Here is a 21,751-nt window from a genome sequence, read left to right as displayed (position 1 = left end):
GTATGGTAACAAAAGGGTTAAGAGGCAAGTTTGTTTTTGTTTTTCCCCACTTTTTGGGTCATTTGAAGGGAGAGTGGTTTGAACCTCTTTTAAAAATTTTACCAACATCTTGAAAATATTTAATGTGTATAATCATATTTGATATATTTGCCTCTACCTGGGTGGGTAGAGATCCATTTTGCTGCTGAAATATTCTTGGGAGGAATTTCTCTTTACATACAATGTTATGTGTAATATCATTGGTCACCGGTTTTTCTGCATTGTGCGTCAAGATGAAGACCTGGATATTGGACTGCTATGTCTAGCCTGTGTGGAAGTGAGAGGCATGGTCTGTAACATGAGGAATGAGAAGGTGCTTGGAGAAAATTGAGGATAGCATGGACAAAGTTTCTGATGAAGTAGAGATGATCCAGGCTGCAGTAAATAGGAAACTCCTTCAAAAGATAATGGCCAAGCAATTAAGATCATTTGATGAGGAAAGAGGACTTGGAGAATTTAGTGATGACCAGAAAGATTGAAGAGGAAAAAAAAAAGCAGATGAAGGAGACGGATGACATGATGTCAAGCTTGAAGAAATGGTTGGAAGGAAGAGGCACTAAATGTCAGGACGTAGAACTGTCACAGAAAACAAAGAACAGTGTGGCAGGACATGACTGACTCATGTCCTTCATTCTGGACATGGCACCTGAAGAAGGTGAGATGTCAGCAATGAGTCAATGGTTTTTTCATGTTAATAAGAAAAAAAAAATTCCTCCCAAGAATATTTTCATCACAAAAGCTCTTCTCCTGTCCAGTTATATACAATTATATTTCATTTCACATTCACGTGCCTCAAGTTTAAATAAAATTCAATAAAAGTTGGCCTCTTTACATCTTTGAGAAGGAATCAGAGAATTGTTTGAAGAAAATTGTTTTTAAGAGCAGAATATTGTGTTTAGTGAGTTTCCTATCAAATGTCAGCCAAGAAGAACTCTCGGCTTTCAGGTCTGCTGTTTTACAGTTGCCAAATAGAAAAAAAAAACAAGAAATGAATTCTTATTTTTTAGCTTTTTTAGTTTTGCTTTTCCTCTTTTCCTCTCGGAGTTTGTCTTCAATGAAACTGTTGTTTTCCTGGCAATAGGAAATGAAGCTACAGGGAAAAAAAGAAAAAAAGGAAACATTGATAAGAGTTATCAACTGAGATGGTAGTTAACAAGAAAATCAACGAGACCCAATTCACACACATCATTCGAAATTACTGTACCTGCCTCCTATACAGTATGCATACCTTCCTACATCTCAAACTGTAGAGTTTTTGGGTCCCAGACTAAAATTTCAACTTGGAATTTTTCTACACACCATTCCTCGGCTAATGAAGTTCTACCCAGACTATAATGATTCAAAAAGCTTTTTCTTTCCCTTTTTTTGAAGGTGGCGAGCTGGCAGAATCGTTAGCGCGCCGGGCGAAATGCGTAGCCGTATTTCGTCTGCCGCTACGTTCTGAGTTCAAATTCTGCCGAGGTCAACTTTGCCTTTCATCCTTTCGGGGTCGATAAATTAAGTACCAGTTACGCTCTGGAATCGACTTAATCTGTTTGTCTGTCCTTGTTTGTCCCCTCTGTGTTTAACCCCTTGTGGGTAGTAAAGAAATATATAATGATTCAAAAAACTATCACACTGCTCTCTCTCTCTCTCTGCTATGTAACCTATACATCATCATCATCATCATTTATGCTTGTTTTCAATGCTGGCACAGTTGGTTGGTTTGACCAGAGCTGCACCAGGCTCCAGTCTGATTCGGCATGGTTTCTTACAGCTGGGTCCCCTTCCTATTGCCAACCACCTTACAGAGTGTGCTGGGAGCTTGTACGTGACACTGGCAAGAGTGCTTTTTATGCGGTACCAGCAGAGGACCCTCGCAGGCAGACCAATCTGCTTCCCCAGGGGATGCAGCCATGACTCTTCTGCTTTCGAGTACGGCTCTTCTTGAGTACAGTAGCAGAGTACCAGGTACCTCGGTCCTTTGTAATCATCATCTGAAAGGTTGACCGTTCTGAGATCGTCCTTCAGCACTTCATCCCACGTCTTGCTGGGTCCTCCTCTTCCACATGTTCCAGCTACTTTGCTGTCAGCATCCATCTGCACCACATGGCCAAACCAGTGCAGTCTTCTCTCTTGCAATTCCTCTTGTGTCTAACTTCTCTCTCAGAACACTAGCATTTACATTGCACAACCAGAGGTGCCTACTAGCCTCAGTCCTCTCTAACCTTCACATGCCCTCTGCATTCAGGGCCCTCATCTCACTACCATGTAGAATTGCTGTCCATATACATACATCATACAATCTTTCTTCCACTCAGAAACAGAAACCTTTTGGGGCCAATAAGGGTAATGCCTTCTCTGAATTTCCTCTATCTTATTCTAGTTATCACACTTTCCATGCATCCTTTCCCCAGGGCATTTGAGAGAATCAATTTCCTGAGTCTCTAAAGGTTTTTATGGATGCTGTGCATCTTCCACATACACACACACAAACTTCTCTGATAATTTTCCTATTAATCCACTGCACCATAGACTCCACTGGGTACACTGTATGGAGTTCCTGCCTACACCTTTTCTACAAACTGAGAAGGGCTGCCTACCCGAAGAGTGTAGGGTCCTGTCGGTTTTTTGCTCACTAAGTTAACCCTAAGGCCCTTAGGTTCCACACTGGGAATTTCTCTTCTGGCTCTGATATGGAGTTTGTTACATCAAAGTATTGAGTAGTTCCCAGGGGCTTCCAGCCTTGAATTACTGTTATGGCCTGGAGAACAATGATGAAAAAGAGGGGACCGAGCCTTGATGAACACCTACCTGTACTCAGTGTGGTAAGAAGCATGCTTCCCAACCGCATGGTTCCAGGTTCAGTCCCACTGTGTGGCATCTTGGGCAGATGTCTTTTATTATAATCTCAGGCCAACCAAAACCTTGTAAGTGGACTTGGTAGACAGAAACTGAAAAAATCCCATATGTGTGTGTGTAGGTGTATATATACATATACATACACTAGCAGTAATACCCATTGTTGATTGGGTAATTACTTTTACTGTTTCTTGGACTGAGAAGCCAGAAAAATTGGTAGATCATATAAAAGACTAGCTTTACAGAATTCTTCACACATTAGTGAGAGTGCTCTCCTTGTCCCCTGGTGTACCCAGTGACTAACTGTTGTAGGGTTAGTTAATGTCTCCCTTAAGTACATAAATGATTTGAGTGAAATTTGTAGAGTGATCAGTGAATGTGACACACCAGTGTGGGTGTCACCTTGCACATACAAAAGTTTGGCAAACGGGCAGAGAAAGCTGTGAGATCTGTATAAACCTGTCTCACTGAGGACTGTTAAACCCTTCCTTATGTTGATGCCCTAAAGAAAATGCACCCAAACCACCCTGTAGGGTGGGTGGCTGGCATTAGGAAGGGTATCTCACGGATACTCCATCACTTACAACGACAAGGGTTCCAGCTGAGCCTATCAATGGAATGGCCTGCATGTGGCTGAGTACTCCACAGACACACATAACCATAATGTAGTTCTGAGGGAGATTCAGCAGGACAAGGTACAACTCACTGTTGCCAGCTGAGTGGACTGGTGCACCATGAAATAAAAGAGTGTCTTGCTCAAGGACGCAATGTGCTGTCAGGAATTGAACTTAAGACTGTGAGCTGCATATGCTAACCGTTATGCCACGTGTCTTCAGCTCTTCAGTGAAATGACATGAAGAACTGCAGTCTTTGAATAATGGTTCTCAACAGTGGAGGACTTGGATCTTGATAACCCAACCAATCCCAGCAGGCAAAGCAGCAGATGATAATGATGATGGTGATGATGATGATGCAGATGATGATGATGCAGATGATGGTGGTGATGATGATGATGATGGTGATGGTGGTGATGATGATGAATTTTATTATTACCTTCCCCAGCATGGCACCTGTTTCAGGACTTCAGCATTGCCGACAACGATCTCTAGTGCTTTAGCTCTTGTGAGGGCCACATTGAAGCGCTAAATATATAATTACAGAAATATAACAATTAATAACAGTTCATTGTGTTTATTTTTACATGTCACTTAATTCAAATAAAGTGTTTGGTGTGGTTTTATTTCTGCTCGGAATTCAGTGATTTAACAAAACGAAACAAGGTGAAACTTTCTGATGGTTTCTCTCTGATCTAGAAATGAACTCTTCTCTTCCAACACAAGTTTCTGTGTTTTATATGGCACCACATGTCAGTTGGCCTACAACAAATGACAGACGCTTCTCCAGAGACGATTTCTTACTGCAGCCGCAAGTCTATTATATTACCATCTTCTAGTCAAATGTTTAATATTCTGGTAGAAACTGAACGCCAAGACATGCCTTTTCTAAAGGTACCGGCACAACACGCACAAAATGGATTAACAAAAATCACGTAAAATGGTGCTTTTACGGTGACACGTAAAAGCACCATCCGTTCGTAGCCGTTTGCCAGCTCTGTCTGGCACGTAAAAAGCACTCACTACACTCACGGAGTGGTTGGCGTTAGGAAGGGCATCCAGCCGTAGAAACACTGCCAGATCTGACTGGGCCTGATGAAGCCTTCCAGCTTCACAGACCCCAGTTCAACCGTCCAACCCATGCTAGCATGGAAAACGGACGCTAAATGATGATGATGATGACATGTAGTTATGTAATTTGCCAGGAGGCTTACCACAATTGATCGTTAACACAAACATTTACTATTTTCTCCGAGGAGACCTATTGAGTCAAGTACATCAACATCAAAATCAAATCAAACCACAATCAAATGGGAATTGTAGTTGTGGCTGATGCCAGCACCACATGTCTGGCTCCCTGAGCTGGTGGCACATAAAAGGCACCATCTGAATGTGGTCGATGCCAGCCTCCTGTACTGGTGGCACATAAAAAGCACCATCCGAATGTGGCTGATGTCAGCGTCACCTTGACTGGCTCCCGTGCTGGTGGCACGTAAAAGCACCATCTAAATGTGGCCTCTGTGCTGGTGGCACGTAAAAAGCACCCACTACACTCTTGGAGTGGTTGGCATTAGGAAGGGCACCCAGCTGTAGAAACTCTGCCAGATCAGATTGGAGCCTGGTGCAGCCATCTGGCTTCACAGACCCCAGTCGAACCGTCCAATCCATGCCAGCATGGAAAACGGATGTTAAACGATGATGATGATGAACAAGAGAGTTGTAGAATACCATTTGGAAACACTAATTGTTTCTTATCGCATTTCTTGCACCATGTCTGAGGCATTTAACCACCCATTAGCGAAATGCCTGAAGGTATATTTGGCTGTGCAACCCAATGGTTTTCCTGTCTCAATGACTAACACAACAAACAGGGCTAAACATCTTGATCAAGGTACAATGGACAGACAGGGAATTCTCTTATTATAGGCAGGGGCTCCCAGGGAGTAGCGTCCCTGCCACCCTGAGCTAGTTTTCCACCACATTTCTTAAAAATCGTGGTAGAGGCCTTGGTCCCGGGACCACTCATGTCTAGAAACTGAGGTTGAGAGTAAGCAAGGGTATGCTCTCTGTAGAAAATCCAGCTCCAAAAAAGCCTCATAATAGCAAGGGAGAATGGGCACCAGCCAGCCGAAAGGTTGGGGTGGGTTGTGCCTGCCTGCCTCAGTTGCTATGGCATTGAGGTAGATCTGGCTACCACTGTTAACAGGGACACAACCTGAATTTAAAACACTGGATGATGATATAAGATGGGAAATAGTAATATGCTTCAATAACATGTTGCAGCACTCACTCTAAAAACATTAAAAAAAAACTTAATTTTACTTGGAATTGTTCCATTATAGAATTAGAAGGACATCACTCCTGTTTGTATGGTCATCATCATCATTTAACGTCCGTTTTCCATGCTGGCATGGGTTGGACGATTTTGATTGAGGGCTGGTGAACCAGATGGCTGCACTAGGCTCCAGTCTGATCTGGCAGTGTTTCTACAGCTGGATGCCCTTCCTAACACCAACCACTCTGTGAGTGTAGTGGGTGCTTTTTACGTGCCAGGGGAGGCTGGCAATGGTGCTTTTTACGTGCCACCGGCACAGGTATCAACAACTACAATTTCCATTTGATATTTATTTTGATGTTGATGTACTTGACTCAATAAGACTCCTCAAGCACAGTAGGTCACGTGCCACCGGCACAGAAGCCAGTCAAGGCGGCGCTGGCATCGGCCACGTTTGGATGGTGCTTTTTACGTGCCGCTGGCACAGGTATCATCTCCTCGTCAAAGTGAAAGTGGAGGTCAAAAAACCTTGCAATGTTTTTGAATGAACTTCATAGATTCCTGTGTCCTCATTCTTGTCTCTACATTTATCAGAAGCATCTGACTGGCAAACACGAGGGTGAGTCAAAATGTAATGCCATTTTGTTTAGGACAGGTATAATTACCAACACAGGAACATGTATCATACATCAAAATGAAGCTGGTCTTCTGTGGATCACATCCCTACTTCTCAACATAGTCACCGTTTCTCTCAATAGCAATGTTCCACCTTCGAATGAGAGCATGGATCCCTGCCCCGTAAAATTCCTTCTGACTTTTCTTTGAGCCACTTCTTCACTACAGTTTTCACTTCCTCGTCACTGGAATAATGTTTGCCTCTCAAACCCTCTTTCATGGGGCCGAACAGATGATAAAATTGTAGTGAAGAAGTGGCTCAAAGAACAGTCAACAAAATTTTACGGGGCAGGGATCCATGCTCTCATTCAAAGGTGGAACATTGCTATTGAGAGAAACAGTGACTATGTTGAGAAGTAGGGATGTGATCCACAGAGGACCAGCTTCATTTTGATGTATGATACATGTTCCTGTGTTGGTAATTATACCTGTCCTAAACAAAATGGCATTACTTTTTGACTCACCCTCATATGTTGAAACACAAGTTTTTACAAGAATTCTCATTTTCAAAAGGTTAAAATCTCCTTTAATTTTTCATTATATTGACCATATTTAAATTCAGTTATTTATGTCCCAAACGTCAGTTTAGTAATGAGAAATTCATTTTATTCTTCATTATTTTCACATTTCATTGAAACAAAGGCAATAAATATTCCGACAGGAATACGATGAGAAAAAACGGTAAGCTCAAAACTTTTGTAGGAATCTAAAGTTGTGACATTTCTGACTTTCTTGAAGAGCATCCCTTAGCAACATAAATAAAATGAATGTCATATCAAAGACATCATGATAACATGTTCTAAGGCTCTCCTGACATGACCTCTCACTCCTAGTAACAGTCAAATGCAAGTTGCAATATAATCCAATTTGGATATTTAAAAACAGGAATTAATAAAAATATCTCAGAATTCTAAAAAATTACTTACTTTTGGATTCTTGAGAAATCCAACAGAACTTTCCACTTCATCATTTAGGCAACTTCGGACAGTGGAAATAATGGTAACTTCTTTTTCAGAACTCAGGAACTTTTCCACGGTACCAACAGTCACATTTTTTATGGATTTCTTTTCCAAATACGCAGATATTTTCAATGCCTAAAAAAGATCAGGAAAAAATTCAAGAGAATATAACAAATGGATTAATTCATCATCATCATCATCATCGTTTAACATCCGCTTTCCATGCTAGCATGGGTTGGACGATTTTGACTGAGGGCAGGCGAACCAGATGGCTGCACCAGGCTCCAATCTTGATCTGGCAGAGTTTCTACAGCTGGATGTCCTTCGTAACGCCAACCACTCCGAGAGTGTAGTGGGTGCTTTTACGTGCCACCAGTCAGGCGGCACTGTCAATGACCTCACTCGAATCTTTTTACACATGCCACCGGCACAGGTGCCAGTAAGGCGACGTTGGTAACGATCACTCACGAATGGTGCCCTTTTACGTGCCACCGGCACGGAAGCCAGTTGGTTGCTCTGGCAACGATCACGCTCGGATGGTGCTCTTGGCACCCTACTAGCACGGGCACAAGTGCCAGTAAGGCGATGCTGGTAACGATCACACTCGAATGGTGCCCTTTTATGTGCCACTGGCATGGAAGGCGGTTAGCCGCCCTGTCAACGATCACCCCCATATGGTGGTGCTCTTTGCAGCCTGCTAGCACGGATGCCAGTCATCAAATTTGATGAGAAACTTAATTATGATTTAACAGGATAGACAGACAGTGTATAGCTGTTGACTGGATATACAGCGTGTAGATGGTGGATATATAGAGAATGTGCATAGATTTTGCCTGTAGAGTCTGCATAAATGATCTCTCGACAAACAGTGCGTAGATGTTGCGTGAGTGGACACAGTAATATAGATACTGATTGGATGGGCAGACACTGTGTAGATGCTGTTAATTTAGCTTGGAGATAAAGTGGCTGAGTTCCCTTCGAGTGTTGGGCCTCACAGAGTCAATGGCAAAGACCTTTGGCATTATGTCGTGCTTGAGAAGACCCATTAAGCCAAGCAAAATCACAGACATTGCAGACACCGGTGTTATGCAACTGGCATTTAAAAGCACCCATTACACTCCTCTTGGAGTGGTTAGCGTTAGGAAGGGCATCCAGCTGTAGAAAACCATGCCAAATCAGACTGGATCCTGGTGCAGCCTTCTAGCATGCCTGCCCAGTCAAACCGTCCAACCCATGCCAGCATGGACAACGGAACTTAAATGATGATGATGATGATGATGATGTAGGTAAAATCTTATGTTGTTACAATGAGGTTTATGGAGGTTACGAGTTACTCTTTTGGGAAAGCCTGCAAACAAGAGACCCAAGCATCATCTCCTTAAAGAGACCCAAGCATCATCTCCTTACCAACTTCATGGCTCTCCTACATTACCGATTCCAACAACAGGAAGGATTTTTAAGAACGTATTTCCTTTTCTTGTATTTATCAACTAGTTTTCTACTACAACAGTGGTTCCTGATCCTTTTATTTAAATGAGTTTTCCCCACAGACCCCTTTTAATATGCTTATCTTTATGTGTGTATATATGTATAGAGTGTTAGAAGTGGTGTACAGATGTTGAATATTGAGAAAAGAGGAGGTCGCATAAATGATATGTTAATGAAGCAATCCAAAAGGCAAGGATCCCTGGAATCCCCGAATGCACAGAACATGCATTTGCCATCTGGGAAGCCTTCACCTGTGCAAAACAACTGAAGAAAAACATGTACATTGTATGGCTAGATCTTCCCAATGCACATGGATCTGTTCCACACGCACTAATTCAAGCATCTATGGACTTCTTTTGGAGTGTGGAAGATGTTCAACGAATGCTCATCTGTTACTACGACAACTTAAGGATGAGATTTACAGCAGGAAATTTCACAACGGAGTGGCAATGGCTTGAAGTAGAAATTGCAGCTGGATGCACAGTGTCAGTGATCTTACTTGTGCTAGTCATGGAAATGTTACTGAGATCAACAAACTGTGAGAAATCTGTTACAAAGACACCATTAAGGGCTTTTATGGACGACATAACTATATTATCGGAAAGTACAGAAGCAGCAGAGGGAACGTTAGAGCGGTTGGACAAACTCGTAGGATGGGTGAGAATGAAATTCAAAGTCAAAAATCATGAAGCTTGGCTTTCGTGAAAGGAAAGCAAAAAGAAGTGAAATTCAGGATAGGAGGTGAAGACATACTAATGGTGAAAGAACAACCAGTAAAGAGTCTTGGCAGATGGTATAGAGATTTATTAAATGATAAGAAGCAAGGGAAAGAAGCACATGATTTAGTGGAACATGGATTAAAGGCAATTGACAGAACAACGCTGCCGGGAAAATTCAAATGTTGGATACTGCAATTTGGACTGTACCCAAGGATAATGTAGCCATTGCAGATGTACGAAATAGCCTCGAGTATAGTAGAAAGGATGGCGCAAAGATGCAGTGTGTTTATCAGGAAAGGGTTTGGTCCTCCAAAACTACTGAATGCAACTGCACTATATGGAAAACCCGCGCTGCAACTACCAATAACATCAATCACCGAAGAATATAAGGCAGGAAAGGCAAGGACAGTAATGATGCTAAGGTATTCAAAAGATCAGAGCATCCGGGAAAACTCTCCAAAGGTACGAACAGGGAGGAAATGGAAGGTGGAAGAGGCAATAAACAGGGTGATCGGAAAACTAAAGCACGCAGATATAGTTGGAGCGATGCAAGAAGCAAGAGCCGGCCTAGGGTCGCAAAATTTCAGGCCATTTTGCAAGAGCAGTGTAAAAGAGATGAAAGAGGCAGTGGTATACGAAGTGAGAAAGGAGGAAGAAGAAAGGCGAAATGTACATTTGGTGCAATGCAGTCAACAGGGACAGTGCCTGAGATGGGAGGAATATGTGATCAGTCGCAGAATCTCATTGCAGGAACTTTGGGCTTGGTCGAACAAGCAAGAACATCCATCCTGATCAAGTCTGCCTTCGACGTTCTACCCTCACCAACAAACTTAGTCCAATGGAACGTAAAAACAACCGATGTGTAGATGTGGAGAGAAAGCGATGTTTAGACATGTTCTGTCAAACTGTAGGTTAGCACTAGACAGATATTTATGGTGTCACAAGCACAGCACTCAAGGAGAAGATTGAGGGATACAATAGGGGAGAGTAGCCAAAAGTGGTAAAGTGTGGAAGGATATACTTCCAGAAGGAGGGAAAAGGACATAAGATCAGGCCTTCAAATAAAGTATATGAGACAGACGAAAGATGGAAGGGATTCTGAGAGCTGTTGGAAGGCAGGTTTAGGAGAGGGCATGGGCCAAAACTATGCACTCTTCCCCTCCATTGGTCAGTTGAAGCCAAGACAGTGTCACATGACAGTTAGCTGGTGCTGGGGCCTACTGGTGAATATTTAAATGGAAATTTGGCAGGATGGTCATTCATGACGCTGACATTTGTCAATGATGCATCAAAGAACAAAAGAACAAAAGGAGAAAGAAAAAACACACTCAACACCAGAACTGAAGACACCTCCGAAAGGTGGGAGTGGCTGCCATATTGAAAATGGTACAGGACTAGGGGCCAAAACCTGACGATGCCTTTAGCAACTGGATCTTATAAAGGAGCTTTTGAGGTAGTGAACCATGAAATGTTGGAATTACTCAGTACTAGGCTTACAAAGAATAAGTCCAGGGGTCAATTTGTTTTGACTAAAAGTGGTGCTCCAGCATGGCCACAGTCAAGTGACTGAAACAAATAAGAGTAAAAGAGTAAATAAATAAACCTGACATGGTCTACAGGATTACAACTGGCCTAGGGTTTAAGAGTGGTGGCAACAACTTGCCACTGGCAATGTGTAAAAATAATTACCTGCTTTCTATACGTCACAATAATTCCAATGTCTGTCTGTTTAACTCCTGGAGTTTTTAAAAGTTTGTTAACGTAACTATAAACAACTTCAATCTCCTTCAAGTTGAAAAAGGATGGGTCTGATTTCTCCCTCACTTCTTGAGAGAAAACATCATGAAAAATCACAGGGAAGTCTTTCTGAGGCAAATGTGGCCACGAACAAAATCTGGAATATTCCTTCACATCTGCACATGCCTACAAAAAAAAAACATTTCAATATATAAGAAACATAGAGTCATTGTTGTTATCTCAATGGCCCAATTTTTTATGCTTACATGGATCTATCGGAATTTTATGAGATAAGTTTTTCATGACTGGATGCCCTTCATGTCAGCAACACTCACCAGTTTCCAAGCAAGGCAAACATTTCTCCATGGCTAGACACATATACATACATATATATATATATATATACATACACATATATGTATATATACATATACATATATATATATACACATATACATATAGTGCTGTCGGACTGGCTCCCATGCAGGTAGCATGTAAAAAAACACCTTTTAAGCGTGGTCATTGCCATAACCACCTGACTGGCCCTTGTACTGGTGGCACGTAAAAAGCACCCACTACACTCTCAGAGTAGTTGGTGTTAGGAAGGGCATCCAGTCGTAGAAACTCTGCCAGATCAGACTGGAGCCTGGTGCAGCCTCCTGGCTCACCAGTCCTCAGTCAAAATGTCCAACCCATGCCAGCATGGAAAGTGGACGTTAAACGATGATTATATATATATATGTATATACATCAGAGAACTACATATGTAGGCATATACAAAGTGTAGTTGTATGGTTAAGAAGCTTGCTTCCCAACAACATGGTTTGGAGTTCAGTCCCACTGCCCAGCACCTTGGGTAAATGTTTCCTACCTTAGCTCCCAGGACACCCAAAGCTTTGTGAGTGAATTTGGTAGATGGAAACAGAAAGAAGCCAGTCTGTGTGTGTAGAAGGTCACTGAGATATAAAGACAACTGAGGGTCTGTTGGTGTTTTTCCTTCTCCCTTACACCATGGTTGTTCTCAATCTTCTCATTAGTGGCTCAAGAAGTTTCCACACAAAGACCCTGTGCTTGAGGAGACTTATTGAGTCAAGTACATCAACATCACAAATCAGTGGAAATTGTAGTTGTGACCCCTGTGCTGGTGGCACGTAAAAAGCACCATCCAAACATGGCCGATGCCAGCGCCGCCTTGACTGGCTTCCGTGCCGGTGGCACGTAAAAAGCATCAATCCGATCGTGGCCGTTGACAGTTTTGTCTGGCACCTGTGCCAGTGGCACGTAAAAAGCACCCACTACACTCACGGAGTGGTTGGCATTAGGAAGGGTATCCAGCTCAGACTGGAGCCTGGTGCAGCCTCCTGGCTTCCCAGACCCCAGTTGAGCCGTCCATCCCATGCTAGCATGGAAAACGGACGTTAAACGATGATGATGATGATAAAAATGGTCAATCCGATTTACCTAATGACGGGTTAAGGGCTACATCTGTGAACAGCTAAAAACAGTATTCTGTCCCAAGTGAACTCCTAACGCAGAACTTTAACCTGTCCAGCTTGGTCTTCATTTTCTGTTTGCAAAAGTACTGGACAAGTATAGTTGGGGTGCTTATATTAGTCTATAATACACATTGTATTAAAATTCTGTAACTATGTTTTATAATGCAGTTTAGTCGCCTTACTGGAACCTGTGCCAATGTAAGTATTGTTTAATAAAATGAAGTAGCATGAAACGATTGTACTACACTACCTTGGATATCCTTGTTGCTTATTTTGATTATAATCACCCCATTTGATTTATATGGATAATACCATACAAAATTCTGGTGCCTTTAACTTAAGTACCATATTCATCTGAATCTAAATTTTTGTGCGTTTGTCCAACACAGTCACTTGATGACTAATGTTTGTTTGTTTACATCCCATAGTGGTTCAGTACCAGGCTTTAAAAAAAAAAAAGGTACTGGGGTTGATTTGGTCAACTGAAATTCTTGAAAGCAGTGCCCCAGCATGGTCGTAAAATAACAACTGAAAATGGCTGAAGTCAAACCATTTTCCAACCATGTGAGAGTGGAACCCATTTCTAGCTTTCTATGTAAACCGAAGTAAGTAATTGAACACACAGCAAAATCCTCTCGTTAGTATAGGACACATATTGCTGTGGTCAGATGTCCAGCTCTTTAACCCTTTCATTACTGTTTTCATTTTGGGATGCTCTGTGTTTCTTTCAATTACTTTAAATAAAGAATTTAGTAAAATAGCTTAGTTATCATTAAGCTAGTGTTAGGAACATAAATTGTGACTAAGGTTTGGTGGAAGATTTTAATTCAGAACTTATGAAAACAAGACATTTGTACTACAGAGCCAGAGCCAGTTTCAGCCAGGTCAGTATGAAAAGAGTTAAATTAATCATTTGTTAACTCTTTTCTTACCATATTTCTGTTTAGATGCTCTGTGTTTCTTTCAATTACTTTAAATATAACAAAGAATTTAGTAAAATAACTTCATTATCATTCAGCTGGTGTTAGGAACATAAATTGTGACTAAGGTTTGGTGGAAGATTTTAATTCAGAACTTATGAAAACAAGACATTTGTACTCAGAGCCAGAGATAGTTTTAGCTGGGTTGGTAACAAAAGGGTTAAGCTAGTGACCAGATTATCTCCAATGGTCACCTGAATAGTCAACCTGAAGCTGTTTTAAGTGAAAAGACAATCTTCTGGAAATAACAGTGAAATCTCATTCAAACCCTAATGTGCTGCTTTAAAAAGGAAGGGTAGCTCTAGATATACCTCTACATGGAATGGTCACAACTTGGAAGACCTTTCATAATGGTTCTGTCCAATCACGACTGAGATGGAATCGACAACATTTATTCCTTACCTTCAACTCATCCTGATAGAAAAGTTCATTTGGGATTTTAATAATTGCAGGATGTGATCGGTAATTGTTCAATAATTTGATCACCATTGTGTCTCTGTAGTTTTGGTTTGAATCCATGAGGCGTTGGATCAGAGGGACATCTAGAAAGAGACAGAACAGCAATAATTAAGAATCACAAAATAATTCTTTCTCTTAGGTTGGCACATAATTATTGCAGCTCTTTATCAGCAAAAATAATAACAGCATCTAAGAAAAACATCTTTAAATGATTGTTCCGGAGCATATTCACCATTTACTTCAATTACTGCTTCCCATTTGATTGGCAAACAGTCAGAATAATCATTTAAAGATGTTTTTTTAATAAATATTCTTGTTTTCATTGAATAAAATTTTTTGAAAAAAAGCCGCAGTAATTATGCACCAACCTAATAATTTGAGCAAAAAAGCGCAACAATTCTGAGGGGAGGAGCAAGAAATTGGCCGGTACTTTATTTTACTGACCCTGTAAGGATGAAGGGCAAAGTTGATGATGGCGACCTTTGAACTCAGATGATAGAAAGAGTTGGAAAAGAGGCAGCAAAGCCTGTCGTCCAATGCATTAAGAATTCTACCAACTTTTGCACCTTTAAAGGTGCAAGATGCAGGAGGAAAGAATGAGAGAAAGTTGTGGCGAAAGAGTCAGCAGAAGTTCACCATTACCTTCTGCCAGAGCCGCGTGGAGCTTTGATGTTTCACTCATAAACACACACATTGCCAGGTCTGAGATGGGAACCCGCGATCCCTCAACTGCGAGTCCGCTGCTCTAACCACTAGGCCACATGCCTCCACAACATATTCATATAACATCGATATTGTGCATTTCCTGAAATCTTTCAGAGACATGCAAAGTTCTTTTCTATAACGTTCCCTGCACCACCAGCTGACGACCATTGTCAGACCTCAGCCAGACCAGTTGACCATCACTCAACACACACCAATATTGAAGAGATAAAGAATTACTATATTGCAACTACGGTAGGTACTGCTGTTACGGTACTTGCCGCAATTTGTGCTGATCAACAAATACTTCAGAAATAAAACTTTTAACCACATAGCCATGCCTGCAGATTATTGCGTTCCCAATTTAATCAATGCTTTGTGTGTGGAATTTGTTAGACGAAAACTGCTCCAAAGTATGCTACACGTGCATCTGTGAGTGTGTAAAATGGTGGAATTTATGTTAACGTCACTATATATCTTCTAACTTAGCAGTTCAACAAAGAGAAAAATAAGTATTGGGGTAAATTTGGTTGACTAAATTCCTGAAGGAAATGCCTCAGCATGATCATATTTTGACCACTGAGATCCATAAAAGAATGATTTCAAATTTTATGGATAAAAAAATCAGTTTTTTGTGGATTATATAAAGCTTGTATACAAATACTTATATATACTCTCTTACTTGTTTCAGTCATTTGACTGCGGCCATGCTGGAGCACCGCCTTTAATCGAGCAACTCGACCCCGGGACATATTCTTTGTAAGCCCAGTACTTATTCTATCGGTCTCTCTTTGCCGAACCGCTAAGTGACGGGGACATAAACACACCAGCATCGGTTGTCAAGCAATGCTAGGGGGACAAACACAGGCACACACACACACACACACAAATACATATATATAGATATATACGACAGCCTTCTTTCAGTTTCCGTCTACCAAATCCACTCACAAGGCATTGGTCGGCCCGGGGCTATAGCAGAAGACACTTGCCCAAGATGCCGCGCAGTGGGACTGAACACGGAACCATGTGGTTGGTTAGCAAGCTACTTACCACACAGCCGTCTACTTTTCTATGCTTACATGGGTCAGATAGAATTTTTTGAGGAAGATTTTCTACAGTTAGATGCTCTTCCTGTCACTAAACCCTTACCTGTTTCCAAGTAACTGTCTGTTGGAAAAAATTCAAGATGAGAATCGAATAAATCAAGACTAGCAGCATTTGATGTCCATTCTTCCATGGTGGGTGGCATGGGTGGGCTAGTTTGACCAGAGCTGTTTTGGCATGGTGTCTATGGATGGATGCCCCCCCCCCCCAAATACCAAACCATTCAACAGAATGTACTGGATGCTTTTTATGTGGCACCAGAACAAATGCTTTCTCTATATGGCACAGGCTCCAGTGGGGTCGTTAAGTAACTTGCAGGACAAAGACCTTGAGAGAGGGAGTGGAACCGAGGGAAGTTAGTGTGTAATCAGAGCAAAAATGTTTTTAAAAAAATGTCGTAAACAAGATCATCATCATCATCATTGTTCGACCGTGGTCGAGACAATGGAATTTATCATGCTACGCCAGACTTCACGGTCCATCATGGCATTACAGAGGTCCTGTTGCTGGATGCCTGTATCCCTGGAGATTACATCAGGGTAGCAGAGTGTGCACCCTCTGGTATCGCGAGCAGATGGCTTCAGGAGGAGAAGAGTAGAAATTACCTCTTTTTCAGCTCTGCAACAATGTCCAGCAAACTGGACTCTCCTACCTTTCACAAGAGATGACACAGGTGGTAGTTTCCCATATATTTGTACTTTGGTTTGATGACGCTTCCACGAGAGATTTTGAGCTCTCATAAGGAGGCAAGTGTAGGTTCCATCCAACCGCCTCTCAAGCTTCTTTGATAATGTCCAGGTTTCTGAGCCATATAGTAGAATTGGTTCGACTGTGGCTTTGAATATTTCAAGTTTGAAGTCTCTACTTAGATTTGATGACCAGATCTTATGCATGTCATTACAGGCTGACCAGGCCATACCCTTTCTAGTTAGAAAATCTTTTTCAGATGATGATATGTATGACCCAAGATATTTGTAATCAGAAACCATATTTAAGAGATAGAGTCTTACCATATCCAGCATCTCTGGCTTGTTCACTTTTGAACACTGGATCCAACTGTTTTGGGTCACCTGCAAGAATTATTTGAGTATTTTCATCAATCTGGCCAACCAATGGCACAAGTGTCTCCGGTTCTGTGGCAAAAGCAGCCTCATCTACAAATATGTGGCTGAAGTGACCCTTGTAGTTGTGATATGCAAACCTGGAAATAAATACATAATAAACCATATTAGGTTGGTTGGGCGCAGATGGAGCTCATTAGTTCCCAAACCCCCTTGGTGAGGGGAGGGGGGAAGCATTGGGGGCAAAACACATCCAGGGGAAGTAAAATTGGGATTTGAAACCTCTGCTGTTGCTTTGCAGTCATACTTAACTATGGGTAAGGTTTTGAGAATAAAATCTGGGGGAGTGGCTGTGTGGTAAGTAGCTTGCTAACCAACCACATGGTTCCGGGTTCAGTCCCACTGCGTGACATCTTGGGCAAGTGTCTTCTACTATAGCCTCAGGCCGACCAATGCCTTGTGAGTGGATTTGGTAGATGGAAACTGAAAGAAGCCTGTCGTATATATGTATGTGTGTTTGTGTGCCTGTGTTTGTCCCCCTGGGATTGCTTCACAACCGATGCTGGTGTGTTTACGCCCCCGTCACTTAGCGGTTCGGCAAAAGAGACCGATAGAATAAGTACTGGACTTACAAAGAATAAGTCCCGGGGTCGATTTGCTCGACTAAAGGCGGTGCTCCAGCATGACCGCAGTCAAATGACTGAAACAAGTAAAAGAGTATATGCTGCCTACGTCCTCATTCTGGCAGCTCTTGGTGCAGTATTTGTGGTGCCAGATTCCAACAGCAGCACCCACAGGGGTGCATTCACATGGCACACGAGCCAGCAGGATTAGGAACGTTGTTCAGCTGGAGAGGGTTGCTGGGAACATCCTGCATGCAAGGACATCCGTGATTTTACTTAGCAGGTTTTTTTCAAACACAGCAAACTGCCCGAAGCCCTGGTCCCCTATCATCCATCCTCTCTGCAGATCCTTTCCTCACCTCTTCCACACCTTTTCTCTACAATTTGAGATCAGCACCTCTTGATGCTCCGTCTGCATCCATATGCATTACATGGCCATACCAGCACAGTCTGCTCTCTTAAACACTACATCTGATGCCTTGTATACCCAGTTTGTCTCTCAAACTACTTACACCCTGTTGTATAGTCACATTGACATTACCCATCCAGTGGGGAATTCTGGCTTCGTTTCTATCAAGCTTTCACATGTCCTCATCAGTCACAACCCATGTTTCACTGCCATGCAGCATTGCTGTCCATACACAAGCATCATACAATCTGCCTTTCCCTCTGAGTAAGAGGCCCTCAGATATATTAGCTATGGCTGGATGCCCTCCAAAATACCAACCATTCAACAGAGTGTACTGGATGCTTTTTATGTGGCACCAGAACAAATGCTTTCTCTATATGGCACAGGAACTTTTCACACATGGCACAGGCCCCAGTGGGGTCGTTAAGTAACTTGCAGGACAAAAACCTTGAGAGACTTTAGCTCTCTGAACTTTGCCCAACCTATTCTTATTCTAGCAGCTATGCTTTCAGAACAACCACCCCTCACTACTAACTTGGTCACTGCCTACTACTTCTAAGAACCCCACTTATCATTGGAGAGAATCCATTCTAAAAGAAAATTCCTTGTGTTTAATGCACCTTAACATCTTCCACACGTACAAACTATCTTCTCTGCTAATCTTCCTGTGATACTGCTGCACCTCTTATGTGCCCATAGCAGGCACTGGGTGCACCATATGGAGTCTCTCCTGACACCTTTTCTACCTACCGAGCAGAACCACTTTCCTAAAGAGATCTGTGATTTGTCTGTTTTCCTATTTATCAATACATTTTTATCATCATCATCATCGTCATTGTTTAACGTCTGCTTTCCATGCTAGCATGGGTTGGACGATTTTGACTGAGGGCTGGCGAACCAGATGGCTGCACCAGGCTCCAGTCTGATCTGGTAGTGTTTCTACAGCTGGATGCCCTTCCTAACGCCAACCACTCTGAGAGTGTAGTGGGTGCTTTTTACGTGCCACCGGCATGGGGGCCAGTCAGCCAGTACTAGCAATGACCTCGCTTGAATCTTTTTACACATGTCACTGGCACAGGTGCCAGTAAGGCAATGCTGGTAATGATTACGCTCGAATGGAGTCTTTTACGTGCCACCAGCACAGAGGCCAGATAGCAGCTCTGGCAACGATCACGCTCGGATGGTGCTCTTAATACCCTACTAGCACAGGGCTCTTTATCTTTGCTAAATTAATTCTAAGGCCCTTTGATTCCAGACCTTGCTTCCATATCTGAAATTTCTTCTCTAGTTCTGGTAGTGATTCAGGAATACAAAGAAGGCCATTAGTATTGAGTAAATTCCTCAGTTGTAGCTCGGAGGACCATGATAAATAAGAGAGTGCTAAGAACCGAACCCTGGTGGATTCCTACTTGGACACTGAACAGCTTAGCATCCTCACTGGTGACTCTCACCTTACTGACAGCATCCCTGTACATGGCTTGTACAGCTCTCACCAACCACTCATCTATCCCTAGTTTCCTCATTGCCTACCAGATAAGGGATCAGAGGAATCTGTCAGAGCCGTTATTCTTGTCAACAAAATCCAAATACAGAGGTTTATTTCTGGCCAAGTATTTCTCCCGCAGTTGCTCCAACAGGAAGATAGTGCTTTATTAGTAGTGCTTCTCCCTAGCACAAATCCAAACTGCATCTCATATATGTACACTCTGTTCCTAATTAATTAAGCTAAGACCCTTTCTGCAACTTTCATCACCTGGTGCAGCAATTTGATGCCTCTGTAATTATTTCTCTCTAAAGCATCACCTTTGCCTTTGTAGCAGTTGATTATAATGCTGTTACACCAATCATTGAGTATGAATTCCTTGTGGACACACACACCTGATTAATTATATAGGTGACTAGGTAATGTCCCACCCTGCCAGATATTTTATGCACCTCAGCAATGATTTGTGATGAGCTGAGGGCTCATATCCTTAATTGCTTTCCCTTCTAAGCTACTGTCAATTCGGATAGCCAGCCCCACTTTTGGGCCCACATTAGACAGGCTTTTCTCCCCTCTATATATATTTATTATCATTGTGTATATTTATTAACACAATGAATGAGGACAGCTGTGTGAAAACGTGTCACACCCTAGAAGCACGACCTTCAAACATTGGGCCTTACCAAAGCAATGACTAGTGACCGGACCTTTGGAGATATGCTGTGCTTGAGAAGACCTGATAAGCCAAGTGAGACCATGGCCTATGCCATTGGATGTAGCCAGCCCACTTTATGAATACCCTTCATTTATTGGACAATAAACTTTGCTTGCAAAGACCTGCTGAGTCAAGTGAAAACAAAATCGCTGACGTGACCAACAACAGTACCACCTGATTGGCGCTCATGCCGTGGAACGTTAAAAGGACATCCGAGAGTGATTGCTGCCAGGGCCACAGATTGGCTCCTATGCTGGTGGCACAGGAAAAGCCTCATTCGAGCATGATCCTTGCCAGCATCGCCTTAACATGGTTGTTGCCAGTGCTGCCGGACTGGCTCCCGTGCAGGTAGCACGTAAAAACACCTTTTGAGTGTGAGCGTGGTCGTTGCCAGAACTGCCTGACTGGCCCTTGTAAAAAGCAGCCACTACACTTTCAGAATGGTTGGTGTTAGGAAGGGCATCCAGCTGTAGAAACTTTGCCAGACCAGATTGAGCCTGGTGCAGCCTCCTGGCTCACCAGCCCTCAGTCAAACCGTCCAACCCATGCTAGCATGGAAAGCGGACATTACGATTCTTGAATGTGATAAAATGTAGAATTAGATTATCCTGCTTCCAACTTCAGTGTCCTATAATTGCCATCTGAATGGAAATTTTGTGTTCACAACAAAACACATATTGCTAGGTCTGTACCACCCCTTTGAGACCCAACTACGCTCTAGCTGAAAAATAAAGAATACCTCATAAGTATTATAGATGTCCGAAATTTAGTGGCAGCGTTAATTTAATGTCTCAACCCTTTCATTACTGTATTTATTTTGAGATGCTCTGTGTTTCTTTCAATTACTTTAAATATAACAAAGAATTTAATAAAATAACTTCGTTATCATTAAGCTAGTGCTAGGAACATAAATTGTGACTAAGGTTTGGTGGAAGATTCTAATTCAAAACTTATGAAAACAAGACATTTGTACTCAGAGCCAGAGCCGGTTTCAGCCGGGTTGGTAACGAATGGGTTAAACTTATCTTTGTTGAGTGGCTGTGTGGTAAGTAGCTTGCTAACCAATGACATGGTTGAGGGTTCAGTCCCACTGCGTGGCATCTTGGGCAAGTGTCTTCTGCTATAGCCCTGGGCCGACCAATGCCTTGTGAGTGGATTTGGTAGACGGAACTAAAAGAAGCCTGTCGTATATATGTATATATATATATATGTATATATGTATGTGTGTGTGTTTGTCCCCCTAGCATTTCTTGACAACCGATGCTGGTGTGTTTAAGTCCCCGTCACTTAGTAGTTTGGCAAAGAGAGGCCGATAGAATAAGTACTGGGCTTACAAAGAATAAGTCCCGGGGTCGATTTGCTCGACTAA

General features: G+C 42.3%; 1 protein-coding gene across 3 annotated transcripts in view; it reads right to left on the bottom strand.

Moving 5' to 3' along the window:
• Nucleotides 1-871: 871 nt before the first annotated feature.
• The window catches only part of LOC115215354 (putative helicase mov-10-B.1), a 64,065-nt gene continuing 43,185 nt past the window's right edge, over nucleotides 872-21,751 (bottom strand). For all 3 annotated transcript variants that reach the window (XM_029784511.2, XM_036509055.1, XM_036509061.1), the window contains 6 exons: nucleotides 17,102-17,292; nucleotides 14,226-14,365; nucleotides 11,300-11,533; nucleotides 7,371-7,538; nucleotides 3,934-4,022; nucleotides 872-1,129 (listed from right to left, as the gene is read on the bottom strand). In XM_029784511.2, the coding sequence (XP_029640371.1) occupies nucleotides 1,036-1,129; nucleotides 3,934-4,022; nucleotides 7,371-7,538; nucleotides 11,300-11,533; nucleotides 14,226-14,365; nucleotides 17,102-17,292 (916 nt within the window). In that variant the 3' untranslated portion in view covers nucleotides 872-1,035. The remainder of the gene's footprint in view (nucleotides 1,130-3,933; nucleotides 4,023-7,370; nucleotides 7,539-11,299; nucleotides 11,534-14,225; nucleotides 14,366-17,101; nucleotides 17,293-21,751) is intronic.

Source organism: Octopus sinensis, linkage group LG1 (assembly GCF_006345805.1).
Source record: "Octopus sinensis linkage group LG1, ASM634580v1, whole genome shotgun sequence".
Classification (NCBI taxonomy): Eukaryota; Metazoa; Mollusca; class Cephalopoda; order Octopoda; family Octopodidae; genus Octopus; species Octopus sinensis.
This window is presented reverse-complemented; position numbering and strand designations above follow the sequence as displayed.